The following is a 23298-nucleotide window of genomic DNA, read 5'->3' as shown; positions in this document are numbered from 1 at the left end:
GTGAAGTGCTTTGTGCGGAGTGTGGCATTGTATGGGGGCAGAAACATGGACATTACGATGAAATGAAGAGAAACGAATAGAAGCACTTGAAAGCAATATAGAGAAAAATGAAGGATGTGAAATGGACAGACAGAATAAGAAATGAAGTTGCGTTGGAAAGAGTGGGTGAAGAAAGAATGATGCTGAAAATGGTCAGAAAGAGAAAAAGGAATTGGTTGGGTCACCGGCAGAGAAGAAACTGCATGCTGAAGGAAGCACTGGAAGGAATGGTGAAAGGAATAAGAGTTCGGTACAGAAGAAAATATCAGATGATAGACATGTGGATTATATGCAGAGACTAAAAGAAAGGCAGAAAATAGGAAAGATTGGATAATGCTGGGTTTGCAGTGAAAGACTTGCCTATGGGCAGAACACTTATGTATGTATAATTATATTATGAACAATCATGAACTTACAGGAGAAGATATGGCAGACAGATTTATGGAGACCTAAAATTAAGATTGGATGAAGGAAAACCATTATTTATGGGAAATTTCTGTTAAAAAAAAAGATCTCCCAGCTGTACATAGGCCTACATACAGACTCAGAAACAAAATATGGGCCACCTTAATCTTCCAAGTTCCAATTATAACATCCCTGTGCATGTTTACAAAGTACTGGTCCTGAGCATGCACAGTACGGTACCATATATTATAATTGAAACTTTAAAAATTCAGGTGGCTCAAATTTTGATTCTGGGTTTGTACAGTTTTAAAAAATAGTACTGTTGACTCAAAATTTATGTAGTTATTGTTTACTCAACTGTCCGAAGACAGGTCTGAATCTCACAAGTGATACCAAGAAGCCACCACTTATGAGGCAACTAGGCCAGGAGGTAATGGGGTAGGATGGCCAGTTCCTTTCCCCTTCCATTGCATACATCGCCGACTAGCTACATTATATAGTCCGACTTCAGATGCATACAAACAATTGTTCTTCCTCTGATACATATCGTCAAGTGAGATGTACCAAGATGTAGGCCTACTGTCTGAAAAAAGATGTAGGTACTGTGCATATCAGCCAGAACCTGTCCGAGGTCACTATTTATCTATTTTATTTTAAATTTCTTCAAAGCTGGTATTACACTATCGAAATTCTTTGACAAATATCTTTTATAAAATATAATTATTACAAAATATATGACAGTGAAAGGTGGCTCTGGCTTTCTTCTGCTTTGTTTTAAAGGTAAAAATGCCCAATCAAGGGATAAGAAAGCCGTTAAAGAAGATGACTCTCGTGCTCTCGGAGCATAGCGTCTTTTCCCAAACGAAAACAACTACGTGAAGGACCTTTCGGTAGAGGCGGTAGCATATCGGCGGGATACCTTTCAAGAAACAAGATGGCTGGTGGAGAAGGAAGTGGTGTGACGACTGGTCAACCAAATTTATATAAACAAGATTTAGCGAAACTTGTGAGCACCTCATTTTAATATTCCACATTATATTACTGTTTGGTTTATTTCTATTTGTATTTTTTAGCATGAATTTCGCTATCCATCTGTTCCTGCATCACTACCCACTGCAAAGTGTGCACGTTAGCAGTTTTAATGGAAATTGTAGGATTAGAACGATATGCAGTGTACTAATTGCTTTATTGTTAAATGATTAAAGGCGTTAATTTTCGACATTTAGTCTCGTGGGAAATAATAAGAGTCTGAATTAACTGGTTCTGAATTGGCGGACTTTTGATGAAAGGATTAGGGTGAAGGCTACTGGTTGAGATAGTTTATTTGATGCAACAATATTTTCTTTATTCGTTAATTAAATTTTACAATTTAAGTAATTGTTGCGTTCAACTCTTCAGTTTATAATTGTTGACATTAGAATTAATAAAATCGTTCGGCTGATTATGTCGAAATTCCTTGTTTAATTTAACCTCGTGTGCATTTCCGGTGTTCTATTTAATGTAGGCTATCTTGGCTACTACTCTGTAAATCTTCACTCCTAGGAATCTTGATTAGCATATATAGATTTAATTCTAAATGTCGTATTACTAAGTTCTTGACCTAGATGTAGCTCATTAAATATGTTGAAACTTTATATAACTTTTGCAATAATCCATAAATAGCTAGTCTCCAGGTTACTACGGTCATGAGGAGGTTAAATTAAGTTATGTTTGTTTCTGTGTATAGGTAAAAGGTGTCACCTAATGCTGAATCCTTAGCAGTAAAGCCAATATCCCACAATCTGAAAGGTAGCGGCCGGTTTCCGTCGTCCATCCCTTATAGAGCTTTTCTTTTTCATTTTATTGGGTTATTTTACGACATCTAGGTTATTTAGCGTCTGAATGATATGAAGGTGATAATGGCGGTGAAATGAGTCCGGGGTCCAACACCGAAAGTTACCCAGCATTTGCTCGTATTGGGTTGAGGGAAAACCCCGGAAAAAACCTCAACCAGGTAACTTGCCCCGACCGGGATTCGAACCCGGGCCACCTGGTTTCGCAGCCAGACGCGCTGACCGTTACTCCACAGGTGTGGACTATAGAGCTTTTCTATAGGCCTAGCACGCGACACTGAAACTTCCAACTATCATTTTTTTTTTTCTAAGTTCCACGGTGCGGGAATCTGTGACAGGTTAGTTAGGTTAGTCTTTCCGTATGTCTCACATATACGAATCTCTGACAGGTTGGTTTAGGCTTTTGTTATGCCTTGCATATATTAAATGAAGTGAAAATTTGAACATTTTCCCGCTTTTTCGTCTAAAAAACCTACAATGTCACATGTTATAGGAACCTCCCTCCCCTACAGTATGTTCATTCGACACCACATGAAGAACTTAGCTGCACCAGGCTTTCAGATTTTTCCAAAAATACACGTACATAGATACTACATGACATAATAATGAAATAAACATTAAATTACAATGGGTATAGCAACATAGATCTTGAGATGATATTTTAGAAAATGAAATTTATTCCATAATAGGAGAATTCCCATAAGAGAAAGGTAGAGTTCAGGAACACTTGAATCTGAGAGCTGTTAATTTTGGCAGATTGCACGTGTATGTGTAAATACAAGACGTTAAAAGAAAATTAATAAGGGCAGGAAAACTAACATGTTGAAATGTACCAGATAAACCTCATGTTTCATAGTTCTGACAAAGTATCTATTCCAAACAGCAGTAATTTTAAAATGTAAGCAAAACATATGCTTGTAGATCTTCATTATAGATTCAGACATGCTAACCTTTCAAGTACCGGTAGGTTAACAGTAATCTCGTAAAATGCGTGCTTGTTCCCCTTCTCTTTCTTGCAAAGTCAGATTAAAGCATATTAGGCCTATATACAGAGTATAACTAAAGTGATAATTATTTACTTTAGGCTAAGTACCTTGTCTATTTCTGGCCGAAAAATTCGAAAAAAAAGTCAAGTTCCGCCTGCCATCACCACTTTCACAGCAGTTTTCGACCCTTATTTTAGGTGTGAAATTGGCGTCGACACTCATCTTTTTTTTTTCATACACAATATGTATGCCTATGACTAGACTAGAACCCAAGAATGTAAATATACATTTGTACCTTAATGTGATAACGCAATAGTAAAGAAATAGGTACCAATTCTGTAGACATACAATGAAACCTGTTAAAATGGGAACCTGAATAATCCGAAATCCTGTCTGTTTCGAAACAATTTATTGGTTCCGACGAAATTCGTATGTTTTATGTGTAACACCAGAAGATACTCAAGATTGGAGGAGGAAGATTGCTATTCTTAAAAAAGCAATCATAACAGCAAAAAAGAACAGTTTTAATAAATTTATTGAAAATATTAATTACAGAACCGATACCGCTAAAACATATACATTTCTGAAGAATATTTCCAATACACAGGAAAATATTAGCCAACCTATTATTGACAATAACAAAACACTAACAGAGAGTAGAGATATAGCAAATGCATTTAATAAACACTACTCAAACTCTCACAGATTACATCCCCCCCCCCCCAAAAAAAAAAAAAACTGACAAATTTATCAAAAGAGAATTACATAAATATAATAAAACCAATATCACAAAACCTGAAATATTCCATCAAAATTTTACTTCCAAAGAATTAAGTATAGCTATACAAAATTTAAAAACCAAGAAATCTCCTTGTCCCAACAACATTCATTCAGAATTTTCGAAACATTTGGGGGAAAAAGCCAAGTCTGTACTTTTATCCATTTTCAATTTATCATGGAACACCTCAATTCCTGCAGCTTGGAAGAAAGCAATCATTGTACCAATTTAGAAAAAAGGGAAACCTACTCATGATATTAATAGTTATCGACCAATAGCACTATTAAGCATGATAGCAAAAACTATGGAGTCAATGATCTCCAACAGATTAACTTGGTATTTAGAATCTCAAAATCTTTTATCACCAAGACAAGCTGGCTTTCGACAACTACACTCTACTAATGAACAAGTCATACGCCTTGGCCAAGAAATAAAAGACAGTTTTAACAAAAAAGAAGATACCTTGGCAATATTTATTGACTTTCAATTAGCATATAACTCTGTTTGGAGAAATAAATTATTATTAAAACTCCAGAAATTAGGTATCTCCAGCACTATGTTCAGATGGATATCAGAATTCCTTAGGCAAAGATTCATTGCTACTAAATTCAATAACTCACTTTCTAGTTACAGACAAACGTATCGAGGTCTACCCCAGGGCGCTGTCCTCAGCACAACTTTATTCAATATTTATATAAATGACTTACCCTCTCTATTAGAGGAATCAAACATGAAAACAGCACTATTTGCAGATGCTATAGTTTTGTGGACTTCCGGATCTCACAGACATAGCGACAAAATTCTAGTCTTAAAGCTCTAAATCAACTACATGAATGGAATACATCAAATTTGATGACACTCAATTTAGGCAAAAATAACTACCAAATATTTTCACTTGGTAAAAAAGAAAGAGAATTCAATATCCAATACAATGGCCAATACCTTCCTAGGACTTATGAATCCAAATATCTTGGAGTTATTTTCGACAGTAAGTTAACATGGAACAACCATTTGAAATATATTTCTGAAAAAGCTCGTAAAAGATTCTCCCTTCTGAAAAGACTAGCAGGAAAGAAATGGGGTTGCTCTAGAAATACTTTGAACATACATACAATATGTTTATACAGCCAGTGCTGACATACTGCGGAGAAATTTTAATTACTTCACCTTTCATAAACGAAATAGAACATGTTCAAAACCAAGCTCTCAGGCTCATTACTGGTGGAATCAAAACAACTCCAATAGATTCCTCACTAATATTAACAGCATAGAAGAAAAAGCACTGATTCGATATGAAAAACTTATCAGATTACCAGGAAACAATTGGCATTCATACAGTCCTCTCCGTAGATTAAAAACTCAAAAAAGTTTCATATCCATGGTTCAAGAATTAAAACAGAAAATCAACGTCCCAAATTTAAAAGAAAACTTACAAATTAAACCAAACCCTTTAACACTATTAAATATAGAGTATAATCTAAATTTAACAGAAGAAATACTGAAATCGGAAGTAAACACTGAAATAATGAAACAATTGTCTTTAGAGACAATTAATATTAGGTTCCCTTGATCTCCAGAGAACAAGGTGCAGGTGCAGGTGCAGGTGTTACATACTGTCTCTTCTCACTTTATAGATCTCTTGGATATGGAACAACAAGTTTTGATGGAGAAATCACTGCAATAAGTGAAAGTCTCAGGAATCTTCTCTGCCACATCAATAAATTTAGGAATGCAGTTCTATTGTCAGACTCCAAAGCAGCTATTCTGTCAATAGTCTCTAGACACACACCTTCATCTCAAATAGCAGAAATAAATAAAATGCTCTCTCAACTAATAACACTCAATAAAAGAATTGTATTCCAATGGATACCATCCCATTGTGGAATCCTGGGTAACGAGAATGCGAATGCTTTAGCAAAGAAGGGCAGCACTGCTACTTACAGACCTGTTACTAAATCTACGTATTCCTCTGTGAAAAGATTTATTAAATCTACATACTTAGACTTCAACAAACAAAATTTGACAACACAGTCTCGAGGGAAAAAATGGAACTCTCTGCATCATAATCCACAGTTGATTCCCGATTTACCACGAAAATCGTCTGTAGCTGCATTTAGATTGGCAACAGGCCATGACTGTTTGGCCAAGCATCTGCATAGAATTGGAATATATCAGTCTCCTGACTGTCCATTGTGCAACTCAAATCAAGAAATGGATTCAGAACATCTCAAAATCTGTGCGTCAGTGGCTAACCATGACAATATCTTTGAAAAATATTGGAGTGCAAGAGGTCAAATGACTTTATTGTCAAATGCTTGGCATTAGAAAACAACAACATGTGTAATTTTTCCTGAATAGGTAGATTGCAAACTGTCTGCGACTGTTAAAAATGGAAATAATATTTTGAACACTATTTTAATGTAAACTATTTTGAAACAGTATGCAATTTCACGGAATGTACGAATTATGTAGGTCACTAAGATAAAAACAAGTTTTCTTTGCAAAATTTTAGACGGTGCGAGGGTGTGTTGGTCTGGCGGTCATAAATTTTATTACCCTGTTGATTAGGCAAATGAGTCCCTTCAAAGATTTTCAGTGCTTCACACCCGTATACTGTCGTAACTGGGCAAAAAGCAAATGTAATATTTTCGTGATAGAAAAAAAAAATGTGGCACTATCATTAAGTGTTGAAGTAAAAGTTGTCGAGTTAAAGGTAGGTAAATGAGAAATGAAATGTATGGGAAATAAAGTTGAAGTTCGTTGAGGAAAACTCTGGTTTAATACTTTGAAAAATAAAGATCATATCATGAATGAGTGGCTTGTGGTCAGTAAAGGTGACAAAAAGGAAACAGAAAAGAGCTGCAGATGTGGAAATAAATGAACTGCTGTGGGAATGGGTTCTTCATGTCCTTTCAAAGACCATGCCAATTTCAGGATCTGTTCTGCAAAGCAAACCCTTGAACTGATAAAGAAATTACATAAGTCAGAATTCAAGGCTTCTAATGGTTGGCTCCTAGTCCAATTAAATAATGTGCAGTGATATAGGTACAGTACAGTATTACAGTGTAATGTTAGATATTAAATTTAGCATAATTAGTAAACTTTAATAGTGTTTATTGAGTTACGATGACATTCATACAGAGAATGAGATTTACATAAAGTTGATTCACCAACAGAATAGGCTAAGCGACAGAAAGCTGATTTAATGTCACTAATGTTAAATGGAAAAGTATTTTGTACATTTGGCAGTTTGCAGCATGCCATTTGTTTTAAATTATACAAATGATAAAATATTTCATTTTAACTTAACATCTGACTAATATGGAATCCTGTCCACAACGGAAAAAAAAATTAGGACCATGTCACTTAGTGTCTTGAACAGAAACACTTTTATTTCCTTGTTAGAACTCTTTTTCTACAACTCTGTTTAAAGTATGCTGCACAAGCTAGTTTTTTTTTATTATGTAGAATGCCATCACGCTATTGTGTGCATAGTGCATTGGGTACTGTGCATTGCACTCCTTATCAGAACTGTGGGAAATGCACAGAAGTAAATGCACATTATGAAATGTAAGATAGTATATACCAGTGGTCATCAGCACTCGCTGAAATGTGAAACAGGTACGTGGTGTCGTCTCATGTGCACGGTCGTGCAACAGGGAAAGATAGAGAGCATACCCGCTAGCAGCAACGAGAGCACTATAGTGCACACTGCGTTGTCAGCGGGTAAGAGAGGCTAGCCCCAGCGTGCTCTGTGCTGACGACCCCTGGTATATACCATAGGAAATCTGCAATGCTCAAAATATCCAATGTTGACACAGATACATGCATCTACTCACCATTACAGTGGCTCCCAGATGCACTGATGTATCAGAGAATTTTGTTAATTTTGGATTGTCTTGCAGCCTTCTACAATACTGTCATGAAGACTTCCTACATCTTGCACTAGGTTTGCAATTGTAAATGCCTTCACAGATAAAAATCTAGTGGAGTCATTCCATGTCAGTCCTAACATATTTTTATCCTCTAGATTCGAGGAATGTTTCCTTAAAGTTTTGACGTAACTTTTAGATTTTCGATAATTCGATAGAAAAGTTGGTCAATATGGCGGACATAATCTATGGTCAGTGACAGGTTAGGTTTGGTTTGTTTAAGTTTTTGGTATAGCTATTGAAAAACTTATAATATGCAAGGCAAACCAAAAACCTCAACAAACCAAACCTAATGTCACTGATCCTTGATGATGTCATTGATACCCATGATATTGACCAACGTTTTCTATGGAATTACCGGAATTTCTTCACAGTTGCATTAAGGTACATAATATAGTTACGTACGCATATACTCGCAATTGATTGTCTAAGAATGTGCCCTTTCTTCCAAGGCATACCAAAAGCCTAAACTAATTTGTCACTGATTCGACCTTGCGAAAGCTCGCTTTTTCTCTCTGATCAGTAAGGAAACACTCGTAAATGAGAGTGACCCATGTTCTCATTTGAAATTTCGAAGTTGACCACAGGTAACCCTACTTCTGGTTTGTTACGGGAAATGGTACTCTACCATCAATCGATTCTTTACATAGGTTTTGGTGATCAAAATTTTTTATGAAGAACCAGTATCATATATTTTTCGTGAAAAAAGGCTGATACTGGTGGTCTGAAACACCCTGTATATATACAGGGATACAGGGTGATTCACGAGGATTTACCGGCACTTACGGAGCTTATTTCTGAAGATATTTTGAGCAAAAAAGTCATATAAACAAAAAATGTCCTATTCTCAATATTTACAGAGTTACGTTTAGTAATTGGAACACATTACTGTGAACAATGAGTAATCTTGGCCAGAGAGCAGCCAGCAGATAGCGTGAGCACATGACAATGTCGTGTCAGCAGCTATTTCACTGAGGAGGTTCGTGTTCAATTAACAATGAGTCAGATTGTTGCCTTTAGTTTCGAATGTTGTGAGGTTCGTTCCAACCAGTGGTTCATGTATCAGTTCATGTATGAACCATGTATTATCTTAAGCGTATGTGTGGTTGGGTATCTGCTAGGAATTGAAACAGAACTGGATAATGTTGGAATGCTTTTTCGGATTGTCATGTACTAAATTCAGAGATGCTGTAACTGTGATCATCTTTACCTGGGAACGGGCTGTTAATTATCATTTCGCAGCTAATTCAAATTGCAAAAAATATAATTTCGATAATTTTCTACAAAAAGATAACAGATGGTAGAAGGTAATTCTGCTAATTCAATGTCGTGTACGAGAGGACTCTTTCATCTTAAAAAAAAAAAAAAAAAAAAAAAAAAAAAAAAAAAAAAAAAAAAAAAATTTTAATTATTAATTTATGTACTTTATTTATTAGCCTATAGGTACTTTTAATCAAAGTTGCATACAGCAAATTTAATTAACTATTTCAGTACCAAAATACTTTTCATTTTATTCCCTTTTTTTTTTTTCTGTCAAAAATTTAAATTAAATGTCTAGTTTTATTATTTGTCTGCACTGTCGCTTTCCTATCTTAACCTCATTGATGTGAACAGTTGATCTTGTCTTTCTTCAGTATCCAGGAAATGTTGGTGAGCATATGCATACAATGGATGAAGGATCTTGTCTACCAATGAAGTCACAAACATGAGGAACTACTTGCGGGCATCATGCCTGCCGCTACAGAAATCAAAGATCTCCGTATACAGTTGTATAGAGGGACGACTTCGGTTCACAAGCGTGAGGCCAAGTGAATCGAAGCGGACTGCGACATTTTTGAAAATGTGTTGTAAACTTTCTAAGACTGTACATTAGGATGCATAATTGAACTGCATGGAATCAAGTCTATGGAAGTGGTGTGATTTGTAATAATTGTGATAAGTGCGTAAAAATTATGTAATTTTCTAGTTAAAAATTGAGAAAGTTGTTTGTACGAAACAACCAAGGAGTTCACAGTACATTTTTAGCTTTAGAATACTTGCCAGTTAAAGAAATGATACTTCTGAATGGTTTATTCTCTATTTGTAATATTCTTTTACCTTCAAACTAAAGACAAAACGTAATTAGTGTAACTCTATAAATATTTATTTATTTGTCTAATGGCTAGTACATGATATTTACTATCATTTACTGAGGGAAAAACAAGAAAGTAGTGAACAAAACTATGGATTAAGTAATTAAAAACATTCGGGCTCTGGCTTCCCAGTAGCGGTCGACTTCCTTGGAGGATTTCAGAGCAGGGCATTTTGCAAGATGTTGTCTATCCATGTCTTCCTGTTAATGGCACAAAATGCAAGATGCTGATGGAAGGATGCCAAGACGATTGAGGTGTTTACCCAGGATGTCATGTTCAGTGTTAAGACGAAAGCTTGCAACTGCCAGTCTTCTGGGTTCAGGAGGTATATCCTTCAGTAATTTCCTACGTTGTTGCGAAATGTTTATGTCCAGTTCTTGTTGGTGATTATTTTTTTGTAGTTGCTTGATATATTGTTTCACTGAGCTAAATGACAAAGGTTTCTGTGGGTTTATTTTGAGATTGGCATCCTTCTTAGCTAATGTGTCAGCCTGTTCATTCCCATGTAGATTACAATGTCCTGGGATCCACTGTAACACAACTGTTTTGCCACGTTCTTTTAAAGTTGCAAGTATTTTTTGACAATTATAGGACATTTGTTTATGACATTTTTTGCTCAAAATGTCTTCAGAAATAAGCTCCGTAAGTGGTAGTAAATCCTCGTAATCACTTTGTGTGTGTGTGTGTGTGTGTGCGTGCGTGCGTGCGTGCGCGCGTGCGTGCGTGCGCGTGCGTGCATGTGTACATGTCAACAAAATTGTAGGCCTATAAACAATAAGTCGCCACAATTTTTGGGTTGAGTTACATTTTTTTTTAAACTTATGGAAGTTACCCTGGAAAACGATGCCATCGTAGTCATCTGGATGTATGGCAGGAAGTGGTCTAAGTACCAAGTTAACTATTTAGGAAGGTTGGGCTTTAGGACATCAGAAGATTTTTTTCCTTCTTCTTTTGGCTGAGGAGTGGCCCGAAGGCTTGCAATGCAGCCTGAGGCTTATTGTGCTTACAGTAGAAATGAAATGACCTGATACTGTTTAGGGGAGAAAGGTGAGGAGATGCTAGTGAGAGCTCCCTTCTACTGTACATGGCCTATCACAAGGCTCGAAGATTCCCTATAAATACAACATTGACTCTCCAGTCTTCTGTCCATCTGACCAGTATCAAGTTGTTTTACTAGCTCTGTACCACTCCTGTTTTGTGAATGATTTTGTTGCTGAATAGCCGAGCTCTCACACTGCACCATGAATTTAACTTGGCTATGGTAATGATGACAATGACATTTGAATTAATGATGGCAAAATGAGTCAGGGGTCCCACTCCAAAAGTTACCCAGTAATTCTGCTTCAATTGGTTGAGGAAAAACCGCAGAAAGAACCTCAGCCAGGTAAATTGTCTCAACCAGTATTTGAGTCTGCACTCTCTCGTTTCACGGTTAGATATGCTGTCCACAGCAATGTACTATGAGAAGATTTATGAGTTACTTTGAAAAATTTAGGAGGAACGACAAAATGACATAGACTAGGTTGTAATAAACATCAAAATTCAAAATCATCTCTTACCACACTGACGACCATTATTCTTTTTACAAAATAGGATGTGGCCTTTGGCAATAGCTCATCTTTGCAGGGTAGATACAAAACAAATTGGAATGTGAAAGAAAGTCTTACAGTTCTACAATTTGTGTAAAACATTGACTTAGTTACAGCATAAAATTATTAAAACAAGGTTGAACCTGAATATACCACTTTAGAGCACGAAAGATGCATAAAAATTTTATGAAGTGATTTGCTAACTACATATTTTTAAGTTTTGAACAAAAAAACTGAAAGTAGTACTATAGATGAGAGTAGATCATGGTCTAGAGGGAAAACTGAAAAATTCACCGTGATTTTTTTGCAAAATGTGTGCTGATCATAAATTTGCAATTTGATATCAGAGGCAGTGTAACCAAATTTACCTTGCCACATCATGTGAGTTAAGCAATATGTTGTTTTGTGTTTCTTTCTTGTAAAATTTACCGCGTTGCTGTTAAATTGTATTGAAACCTTCCATGTATTCGTACTTCAAATAGGACTGGTGAAGTAGCACTCAAGACTTTCCATAATACTTGTACTTTAATTATACTGATAACAACCTAAAGGTAATGAATATATTCAATTATTGTGAATTTCTTCCTCTATTATGTGATGGGTGACAACAAAGCCTTGATTGGTAGACATGTTTCTTCCTGTTTACAGTCTATACAAAACTAGAAAGGTATTGACAATTCTCTCTCGCACACGTGGAAAGGGAGCGACTTGCAGTAGTTCAGTGCGACTCTTTGCACCGCCTGTCTGCCATGTCTGAACTAACTCATAAATTTGTATCGTATTGTAGTCCTTGACCAGACTAATATAATAATAGTAATAATAATAATAATAATAATAATAATGATGATGATGATGATGAAAAATGTATGAATGAATGCGAATATTGTATATAGTGTGTAAGCGATAATTTTTCTCCATTAATATCTTACGACTATTGATTTGTTTATATTTGAAACATAAATTCTTTAAGACAGTGTGCAGGGAAGAAACACTGCCGTGGAAAAGATCCAAATCTCGAAGCGAAGTTTGCAGCTTTTTTAATGTAGGATGCTCCTCTCGTCGGTAATATAAATATAAATGCCGCTGGATTGCATTCTTCTGAAAGGCATCTAAATTTGTCAACCGCTTTTCCACTTTCCTTTTCTTTCCCAGGGTTTCAAGTCGGGAAGGTCCATCCTCATGCTCATTCAATTTAAATTTCTCCTTTCCTATTTTAACGATGGTGTTTCCTATTTTGAGAGCGTCTGCAGCACTATTTACCACCTGTTGTACAGGAATAAGAGGCCCACCATTGTCTCTTCTTTCTCGAAATAGTTCTGCACATTACAAACCATTTCTCTCGCCTGACTTGTAAGACTAACACCTTTTCCATTACTTCTAGACCTCTTCCTGTCCCTTGTAGCACTCCTTTCTCCCTCAGAGTCCATTGCTCATTTTATGCTGCTAACTGCAGGGGTGATGCCTTGTGACATTGTATAAGTAAAACACACAGACACTATAAATCGTGTTATAAATACACTCACAACTAAGTTAAATTTAAAACTGAACTCAAACTAATTCTACCTTCAACAACAACAAAATATCTACGAAAACAACAGCCACGACAAAACACCAATACTTGCTGTAACACAGTAATGAATATTCAACACTTCCAAACAAGGCACGTGCTCACAGCAGAACACTTGGCAACATCGGTTTGTTGTCATGGTCTCTGATTGGCTAGTTTGAGCGGTTGCTGTGGTGACACTTAGAAGCCACTGAACTGTCAATACTTTTCTAGTTTTGTATAAATTGTAGTCGTTATTTCAAAGACTGAAAACAAACATAGACTATTCAAATTCCATGCCACGAGCATTAAACTGCTGCTACTACTACTGGTACTGGTACTACTTTTTATACAGATTTTTGACTTATTTGGCAAATGTCCATTTATTTCACATCGACTTTGATACAGTGTTTCTTTGTTACAGGATGTAGCCAAATTAACTGCCTTATCCCCTGAAGTCATAAGCAGACAAGCAACAATCAACATAGGTAAGCATAGAGAAGAAGCACGCACACATTGAATTTACAGTTTTCACTACCATCTCTTTTACAGGCCATATTGGCATAAGAACACCAAGATTCATTGATAGTTTTCTGCCCAAGGGCAGGCCCTTCACTGCAAACCCACCATTATCCAATCTACCCTCTTTTCTGCATCTTAATCTCCACATACGATCTATATACTGTATATCAATGTTGTTTGTCGTCTGATATACAAAATATCAAGGTCTTTTTCTTCTTTTCAATATAATTTCTGACAATAATAAATTTGGTGTAATGGGATCAAAACAGCCTGTTCGCACAGATTCCTCAAATACATTCTGCTTCACTGTACCACCAATCCCATCAACTGCCCCTTTGCCATGAGAAGTGGCAAAGAAGTGCCACTTAATGGGAACTGGAGCAATAGTCGTCAAAGATAAAGTAAAGCACTTGTTTAAAATGTTGAGCAACTCCGTCAGAAAAAATATTAAGGATTTTGATATTTGGAGCAAAATTTTTAAGTTCATCAACAAGTACATTAACAAATTTTGCAACAGCATACTTGTCATGTGTCATATAGTCAGATATAATCACATAACTTTTCACATTATTTTTGTACCTAAAGCATGCTGTGAACAAAGTACCTTGGTCATGCAACAAATTTGCACTCTGCACCTCGTTTTGATGGATGATGCTGTAGTTCTCGCTGAAATCTACCCGGAGGAGAACTTCAGTATCAGAAGCATTGTCAAGAAGCATTCTAAAATAAGTAGACTGCTTTCACATAACAATGGAAGAGGTACTTTGGAGAAGAACAGTTTATGCTTTAAGTGCATCATAGTAGAATCTTCAATATAGCTTTTTATAATTTTCCCTTCATTATCTCTTATTTCTTGCTTTTACAATAGTGGCTCAGAAAGTATGTCTTCATCTGTGGTAGCTAAAAGAGTTTCGACTTTGTGTATACATGTGCTGCATTTTCTATTGACACAACTGAATTTCCAATATCACAGACCATGAAATCTGTAATAGGTACAAGATCAGGATAGAATTTTTTTAAAGCACTTACAAGCAATGCCATGTTCTCGTGATACATAGAGAGACATGCATTTTTAGGTGTTTTGCCTATATGTAAACAAAACTTTGTCTGTAAAAACTTGGACTTGCTGACTTTTACAGCATTCTCACGTACATTATCTGCTTGAAAGAGCTCAAAACACTCTTCCATGCTGTAGAGGACGTAGTGCCATTGTACTTTGGTTTTAATGCCATCATAATTGGTGAGATTATGAAGTCAACAATGCGAAACCCTTATCAAGTTTTATGATTTTTCAAGAAAACTTTCATCTTGTTGTCAGCTCGTCTTCCTATAGGATATGACATACATACTTTTCTGGGATTCACCCCCTCATCCCTTAGTCATGGCTATACTCTGTGCAGTGAGAGAGTAACTATCTTCTTCTCTTTCTAAAATTTTGTAACCCGATTACAATAAGGGCCAGTCTGCTGGTATCCCCCCCCCCCCCCCCCCAGTTTCTTTACTGAGTTTGTAGATGAAGCTTGTGTGTTTAGTTTGCTAAAGAAAAGAATAAGATTTCTATGGTCTGTGAAATGTGAAAACTCTATTATATCATTTGAGAGGTAAACTCGGTGAAACATTTGGATTTAAATTGAATGATCATGGAGAAATGCTTAACAGGAAAAAAGTTTTTTCGTGTTTAGTGATGCCGGAAACATTGCTGTACTAAACGTAGAGCGGCACTTAATTCGGAGCATGTGAATGCACTCACATGTTTAAAATCATAGATGAAGCAGTTTTAACTAAGTGAGTCGTCTTCATACTTTTTTATTTGTGTTTGTCTAAAAAATTCCCAGAGAAATTGATACAAATTATAAGCCTATATAATAAATATGTTAGTAAATACCTGAAATAGTTATTTTGTAATATAACGATACAGTATATAAAAATATACAACATTTATTACTTATGCTTATCATTGTATCATCTGTGAGCAAACTTCATTCACTTCAAACTCCGTTATTTTCCTTTAAATGTACTTGGTAGCCCATTGTAGGGTCTTTCTGAGAGTATTAATCTGTTTGAAACTCATTTATAATTCTATTGGATGTGGATTTTGTTTCAGACCACCTGAAATGTGTTTTAAATAGTTAAAATTTAAATCGAAATGTAATAATTAAGTTTGATTAACAGTTCATCTAGGAAGGATACAGACTTGCCAGTACTTGTCTTGCAGATCACATGAGTGTTCAGATTATAGATGTTTCACTCAAATGAGTGGGGAAAGTATAATTTATAAGCAATATCGTTCTGAAGGCTATAACTTAGAATAATTGAAAAATGAAATACATATAAGCTTAAAGAGAAACAATTTACTAAAAATAATATTTTGAGGATTCAGTTTTTTCAGAACAAAAACTTCTTTTTCTCAGAAGTAATATCTTTTATTTAATGTGTTTTGCTTGTAAACTGATGATATATGTACATTGGCAATACTAGTTCTTAACAATCAACAAAAAATGTAAAGTCAAATATATCCTATTATTTTAAATCTGTAAAAAATAACTCTTGCTCTTAATGTGAATAAATGACCATGTTACAGTTCATTGTAATTTAGTTGTTGGCCAGTGCTAACCTGTCGCCAGATATGTGTGAGTGAACAGTTCCAATACTGTTTTAAATAATTTTCTCAAAACATTAAATTATAAGGAAAGAAAATCTCTATCTGCTGTTGTGTGTCTTCCATGACAGCAAGGCATCACTATCACATATCAGTAACCTCCAATGTGTGTGTGTGTGTGTGTGTGTGTGTGAGTGAGAGAGAGAGTTCTGTACACAGAGATGTAGGGACTTTATGCATATGTCAGGAAACTAGGACAGCCACACATATGAATTCCCATACACACTGTTCACGTTTTAAAAATGGCAAACAATTTAAATATCGCTAATATGTTTTCGCGGGATATCAGCCGAGTTAAGATTTTGGAATGCTCCAAGCTTTCGACTGCTATCTCTGCAGCCATCTTCAGGGAAGTGATGTCCGAACAGAAAGTCGAAAGGTTATATAGATGTTAGGCTGTCTCAGGTGAAACGGGATTGGTTGGCGGATCGGCCAATCCGGGGCCGGGAATTGTCATTGCTCGTAAGCTCCGCCCCTCCCGGGATTCCTGCGTGAAGTTTGGCGGGCGGCGAGCCCTGTTCCGCCGGTTGGAATCGGTTGCCGTCCTCGGTCCGTGATCTTCATGACCTTGATTGTAAGAGGGCCTCAAAATAAGCAGAATCCTCCAGAAGGTTAATATCAAAACCATCCATAAACCACAGAGCAAAATCCGGAGTCATCTACGTCAGGTTAAAGACAGTCAGGGCTTAAGGACTCCAGGGATTTACAAGATTCCATGCGAGTGTGGCGAAGTATACATAGGGCAGACTGGCCGCACAATAGAAGACAGAATCAAAGAACATAAGAGGAACCTGAGGCTGTATTACCCGGAAAAATCTGCAGTGGCGCAACACAGCATAGAAAAGGAGCATAAAATACTGTTTGACCACACCAAGGTCATTAACAAATCAAGCCACTACTGGGATCGTACAATCAAGGAGGCCATAGAGATCAAGCTGGAGAAAAACAACTTTAACAGAGACAGTGGACTCCAGCTCAGTCAGGCATGGACACCGGCCTTAGACCAACTCAGGCCCTCTTACAATCAAGGTCATGAAGATCACGGACCGAGGACGGCAACCGATTCCAACCGGCGGAACAGGGCTCGCCGCCCGCCAAACTTCACGCAGGAATCCCGGGAGGGGCGGAGCTTACGAGCAATGACAATTCCCGGCCCCGGATTGGCCGATCCGCCAACCAATCCCGTTTCACCTGAGACAGCCTAACATCTATATAACCTTTCGACTTTCTGTTCGGACATCACTTCCCTGAAGATGGCTGCAGAGATAGCAGTCGAAAGCTTGGAGCATTCCAAAATCTTAACTCGGCTGATATCCCGCGAAAACATATTAGCGAACCAACGCCGAGAAAGCCTCAAATCGTACAAATTTAAATATCGAAGAAAGTGATTATAATCTGTAGTGATATAAATGGTGTAGGCTACACGAATTTTTACCTCATGTAGGTAGATTTCACAAGTTAATATGCGAAATTCTCTGTCATTTGTTGACAGCCTTAGTGAAACCATCACATAATTTGATTGAAGAGGAGAATATAGTTCTTTTGGTGGTTCTTTGTAAGATTTGCGTGGTAGCTGTAGATAAGCTCGTTGTTGATTCTTTTATAAATATGGTTGTAATTTACAATAGACATTAGATATTTTTTAAAATATTTAGGAAATTCATTAGAATGATTATTTGATCTGTTTTGTGGTTGAAACAACTGGTTTGGAAAGGAATGAGCAAGGAATTACTGTGTGGGACATTAGAATCCTTTTTTAATGAATCTCTGAGGGATTACTGGTTTTTCCTTAAATAGGGGTTTTCCTTAAAAGGAAATTTACGTAAAATTGGAAGGAAAAGCTAAAATAACTAGTAGTAATGTGTGTTATATGCCAAATATTATAGTCATTTAATTCGGCCTACAGTTTATTATTATTTACAACAAATTTCATAAGATTTTTTAACTGTTCAAATGGTGAGGTACGAATGTTTTTCCTTTTGGTTGAACCGAAAAACACCAAAACTCGGCATTGAAAACTTCTTCTTTCTTCTTTATTATTCCCTATAATGAGGTATTTTGTAAACCATGCTTTTTTTATACCATATCGATGGCTGAGAACCGGACTGTTCTAAGTCTAACTTTTTATAAGAAAGAAATCTGTGTTTCATTGTGTTCCAGTTCTTGTCTGCATATATGAATCGAACAAAATTGTAAATATTCCTCTCCATAAGGTTGCTATTAAGCTGTTCCAAATTGTTTCATGAAGCTTTGAATGCCAGGTGCTTAAAATAGTTTTCCTGAAAAAAAAAAATAGTAAAATGAACATGGAACAGTCTGGTTCTGGGCCATCAATATGTGTTAGTGTTATTTAAGGATTAGCCTCGACATCCCTTATTGTTTTCTGTCCTGTAGTTATTTTCTTTTGTTGAGTCGTCATTGTAATGATGCATTAACAGCATAAACCAACAAAACAAAACAAAAAAAAAACTTGAAAAGAGATTCCACACAACTTGCGAAAACAAAGCAAGCAAAGAACACCATTAAGAATGATAAAGAATAATGCCAATGTGTGACATCACATTACTATCAATTGAGGTGTGCTTTCAAGTAGACTGGTACTATTGATTATTGAAAATCGAGTCTCTATTTCGGGCCTCATCACAATATTCATTTGAAAAGTATTCTTTGAAAGTGGGATTTTCCTTAAATTTGGTTTCCTTAAAAGTGGGAATTGCATTATTCTTATGATAATTTGGTTGGGACGTAAAACGGGAAGGTTAAAACGAAGTATTACTGTATTCTTATCATCATCAATTCAAGCACTAGCCTACTAGTCCTCCCAATAGATCGTTGTCCAGAAGGGCGGTAATGTAGCACTGCCTTTGGCCATCTTTCTGTTGGCATTCTCTCGACATGCTGTTTCCAGTTAACTCTATACATTTGAAGAAAATTTAATATAGGTTGGACGTTCAGTTCTTCAAAAATTTTTGTATTTCGTTTTCTATCCCAAAGTGTGTATCATGCCGTTTTTTCTCATGAATTTCATTTTGTTGGCAGTTATACGTTAAACATCTTTTTTTTGTCAAAGTCCAGGCTTCTGATCCATTGACTAAAGTAGGTCATGCTAAAATGTTGTACATCTTTAATCTTGTATGTTTCTGTACTAAATTAGGTTTGAAAACTGAATTTATAATGCTGATCATTTTGACTGTATTCATTATGTCCATTCAAAAGAAACCAAATGACCTGGAAATGTACAAAAACTTGCCCAGACATGTTCAAACATTTTTAACAAGAGCCAGAACAGGTCACATTGTCACACAATTGTACCTATACTGGTTTCACCTTTTTGATATTCCTACGTGTCTGTGGTGTAATAATCATGATGAAGATCTGGAACACATTCTTCTATACTGTCCATCCATAAACCACAAAAAGAGAATTAAAATCATCAGTACCGGTTCCAGAAGACATCTCTGCAGTATATATTGACTACACCCCAACTCTGGCTACTAGCAATAGGCATTTATAATGAACACCAATCAAAATATCCCTAATTTCTCATGAAAAACAAGAACTGAAAAGACTACAGTGGACATTATGTTGTCAACAAACAGCTAGATACATTGAGAAGATTGATTGATTGATTGATTGATTGATTGATTCATTCATTATGTAAAAAAAATGTATTTCTTTTGGAGAAAAATAATTTTAAGTAAGATATTTTCTGAGGCATTAGAAAAACTTTATTCCATCCTTCAGTGAAGATTGAGGCATCTAAAACATCTCGGATGTCCCACCTGCTATGTATGGAATGGCTGCACAACTAATGCAATAGAAGGATGATATTAGCCCTATCAGGTGGCATATTGTTTACATGTGGTATTAGAACAAAGCAACATTGTATGGTTGACATGGTAGTAGCAGGAACTTGATGAGAAATGTGGTTTGGTTTTATTGGCAATGGAGGGAAGGTTCCCACTTCCACATGTTGCAAACTTTTATGCAGAGTGATTTGGGTCTGAATTGAGATAATGGGCCATATCACAGTTTGCTGATGTCACGCTATCTCAGTGCATACATATATGCATTGTGCACATTAATAAGCTTCTTAAAGATAAAAGACTTGTCATGCAGTGTGATAAATCTCTTAAAGATCAGAAGTGTTGTTACTTTTAGAGGATGGAGTAATGAAGCCAATCAAATGCACAGCACACTTGCAGCACAACAAGCAACTGCTACAGTCTGTTTCACTCTTCTATGTAGGGTTGCCTGATGATTACTGTCAATGTCATCAGCTTAGCAGCAATAAGTCACCAACCCTGCTCCCATCGACATATGTTGAGTCCCTGTGGTGCTCTGCCATCTATCATTCGCATGATGCAGCAACTCAGTTTGATGTCGACTTGAATGACAAAGGCTCAAAGTATAAATTACTCTATTTTCTGGGTTTTAAATATTTCTTGTTCACAAAGCGTTTAGCAATCGACAGATGATAATGTCGCGATCAACATGTTTTCCAGACATGGTATTAGTGAGCTGTTTTCAGAACATGGGAGGGATGATAGTAGGAGGAAGAATAATAAAGTACGTAAGATTTACTGATGATAGACAGTGATAGCAGAAGAGGAGATGATACAAAGGAATGTGCTACTGGAGCTAAATGACAGATGTGAGCAGTATGGGGTGAAGATAAATGCAAACAAGACGAAGACCATGGTTATCAGAAGAAAGATAAAGAAGACAAACTTGGGAATTCGAAATATGAGCTGCTGGCAGGAAGTCAAAAGGAGGATAGCAGTGGCAAAGGAGGCTTCTAATAGAAAAATGAGCTAGTGAAGTGCTTTGTAGCCTATTGAGTGAGGTGTTGTATGGGGCAGAAACATAGACATTTTGACAAGGTGAAGAGAAATGACTGGAAGCATTTGAAATGTGAATATGAAGAAGAATGGAGCATATAAAATTGACAGGCAGAATGAGAAATGAAGCTGTGCTAGAAAGAATGGTTGAAGAAAGAATAATGGTGAAACTGATCAGGAAGAGACAAATAAATTGGCTGGGCCAGTGACTAAGAAGAAACTGGCTATTGAAGACCACACTGAAAGACATGGTGACTGGGGAAAAGTTTGGGGCAGGAGAAGATATCAGATGATAGACAACATTAAGATACGTAGATCATATGTGGACATTTAGAGGAATGCAGAAAATAGGAAAGATTGGAGAATGCTAGGCTTGCAGTGAAAGACCTGCCCTTGGGCAGAACACTATGAATGAATATTTAAATTATTTACATACTTATTTTCTTGTCAGGTACAATTGGCCATGTAGCCCATGGAAAATCTACAGTAGTGAAAGCAATCTCTGGTGTTCAAACTGTCCGATTTAAGAATGAACTGGAAAGGAACATTACCATTAAGCTGGGTGAGTAATATTTTGAGATAATACTGGTATCAGGTTTGATTACTTTTGCCATTCAGTTTACGAGTTTAAAGTTCGTGTTAAATCTAAAGTAACTACTGAAACACAGATCTTCTGTCTATAACTAGGCCTAATACAATTTTAACTTACTTTTACTGATCTGGTGATTGTTAGCTGATTAGTATTTTATCACTGACCAAAGTTTAATGAAGTTTGATTCACAACATTTTTAACATCGTATATCAAATGTAATAATGCATGAAAACTTTTGGTGTTTATAAATTACAGTAACATAGTTAACGATTTTCGCATTGAACAAACAGGTAGGTCTTTTCAAACATATAACAAACACATCACAGCCATAACTGAATCGCACAATACATCCATCTACAAAGAATACATCAACTCTAACCATAACTACAACAATATAGAAATTTTACACATTGAACCAAAAAGCCGAAAACTAAACATAGTAGAACAATAGGAAATACATAAACACACAAAAACATAACACAGCATAACCTCAACATTCAACTGAATTTAAAAATGCACATCCGTTTGACACAGTAGTACCTATCAAAAATACAAACACACTCCCACTACTACCCATAGACCCCCTCTCCCCCAATCTACGACGATTTCAAGCAACAAAACGTTGAAAAAAACGCAGAAAACTTTACTTGCTAGACTGTTTGAAAATGGCGCACACGACGCCAAATTAGTCACAAAAGTAGTGTAATTTTTCACATCGATGTATCTTTTTATGTATTTTTTCATTCTTAGGGATTTGTGTCAGGGGTTTTTTTAAAGGAAGGGTTTAGTTTTATTAGTTGGAAATATATTAAAATTTGCAGCTGCAATGTGTATTGCTTAAACAAATCGTAAAATGGCCAATAGAAATGAGTGGTACTAGATTATATGAAATCAAATCCATTCTCCTATATTTCACTGTGTGATAATGGAGTTGGGTATTGGAGAGACGTTAAAGTGGTATACATATTTTATACTTTGGTTACAACTTCTGATAGACGTATGCCCTTATTGCTTGACCATCTGCCATTAACACATAAATTGAAAAACAAATCAAGAAGTCGCAGTAACTATAGAAATGTGTTCGCATTTTTGTGGCAGTGAACTGTGCAATTTTTTTTTAAATGGTGTTCTGTGGGTATGCATGGTGTGTGGTGTGTGCATGTGTTTTTTTGCTGTTTAGATTTCGAATGAGGGAAAAGGAGGTTCTTACTATTGTTACTTTTAGTGTCTCATTATGCGAAGAATGTAGAGGGATCATAGTAATGCCGTAAAGATGAGGTTTTCACGGAGTTAAAAGTTTTCAGTATCCCTGACACCGAAAAGTGGTTTTTAGATATGCCATTCTGTGTACAGCAATTTCTCCTGAACTATTGAAAGGATTTTGTTTGTGTTAATTGTCTACACAAGTGAATTTATCCAGGAATGACTTACAAGACTACTCAAGT

The 23298-nt window shown here is 36.2% G+C and overlaps 1 protein-coding gene across 4 annotated transcripts in view; it reads left to right on the top strand.

Annotated features, from left to right (window-relative positions):
* Nucleotides 1-1293: 1293 nt before the first annotated feature.
* The window catches only part of LOC138703365 (eukaryotic translation initiation factor 2 subunit 3, Y-linked), a 110717-nt gene continuing 88712 nt past the window's right edge, over nt 1294-23298 (top strand). The window contains exons 1-3 of one of the 4 annotated variants that reach the window (XM_069831177.1): nt 1294-1450; nt 13664-13727; nt 21713-21823. In XM_069831177.1, coding sequence (XP_069687278.1) covers nt 1379-1450; nt 13664-13727; nt 21713-21823 — 247 coding nt within the window. In that variant the 5' untranslated portion in view covers nt 1294-1378. The remainder of the gene's footprint in view (nt 1451-13663; nt 13728-21712; nt 21824-23298) is intronic. The other 3 variants (XM_069831179.1, XM_069831178.1, XM_069831180.1) reach the window with 3 other exon arrangements.

The sequence above is a fragment of the Periplaneta americana genome, chromosome 7 (genome assembly GCF_040183065.1).
Source record: "Periplaneta americana isolate PAMFEO1 chromosome 7, P.americana_PAMFEO1_priV1, whole genome shotgun sequence".
NCBI lineage: Eukaryota > Metazoa > Arthropoda > Insecta > Blattodea > Blattidae > Periplaneta > Periplaneta americana.
This window is presented reverse-complemented; position numbering and strand designations above follow the sequence as displayed.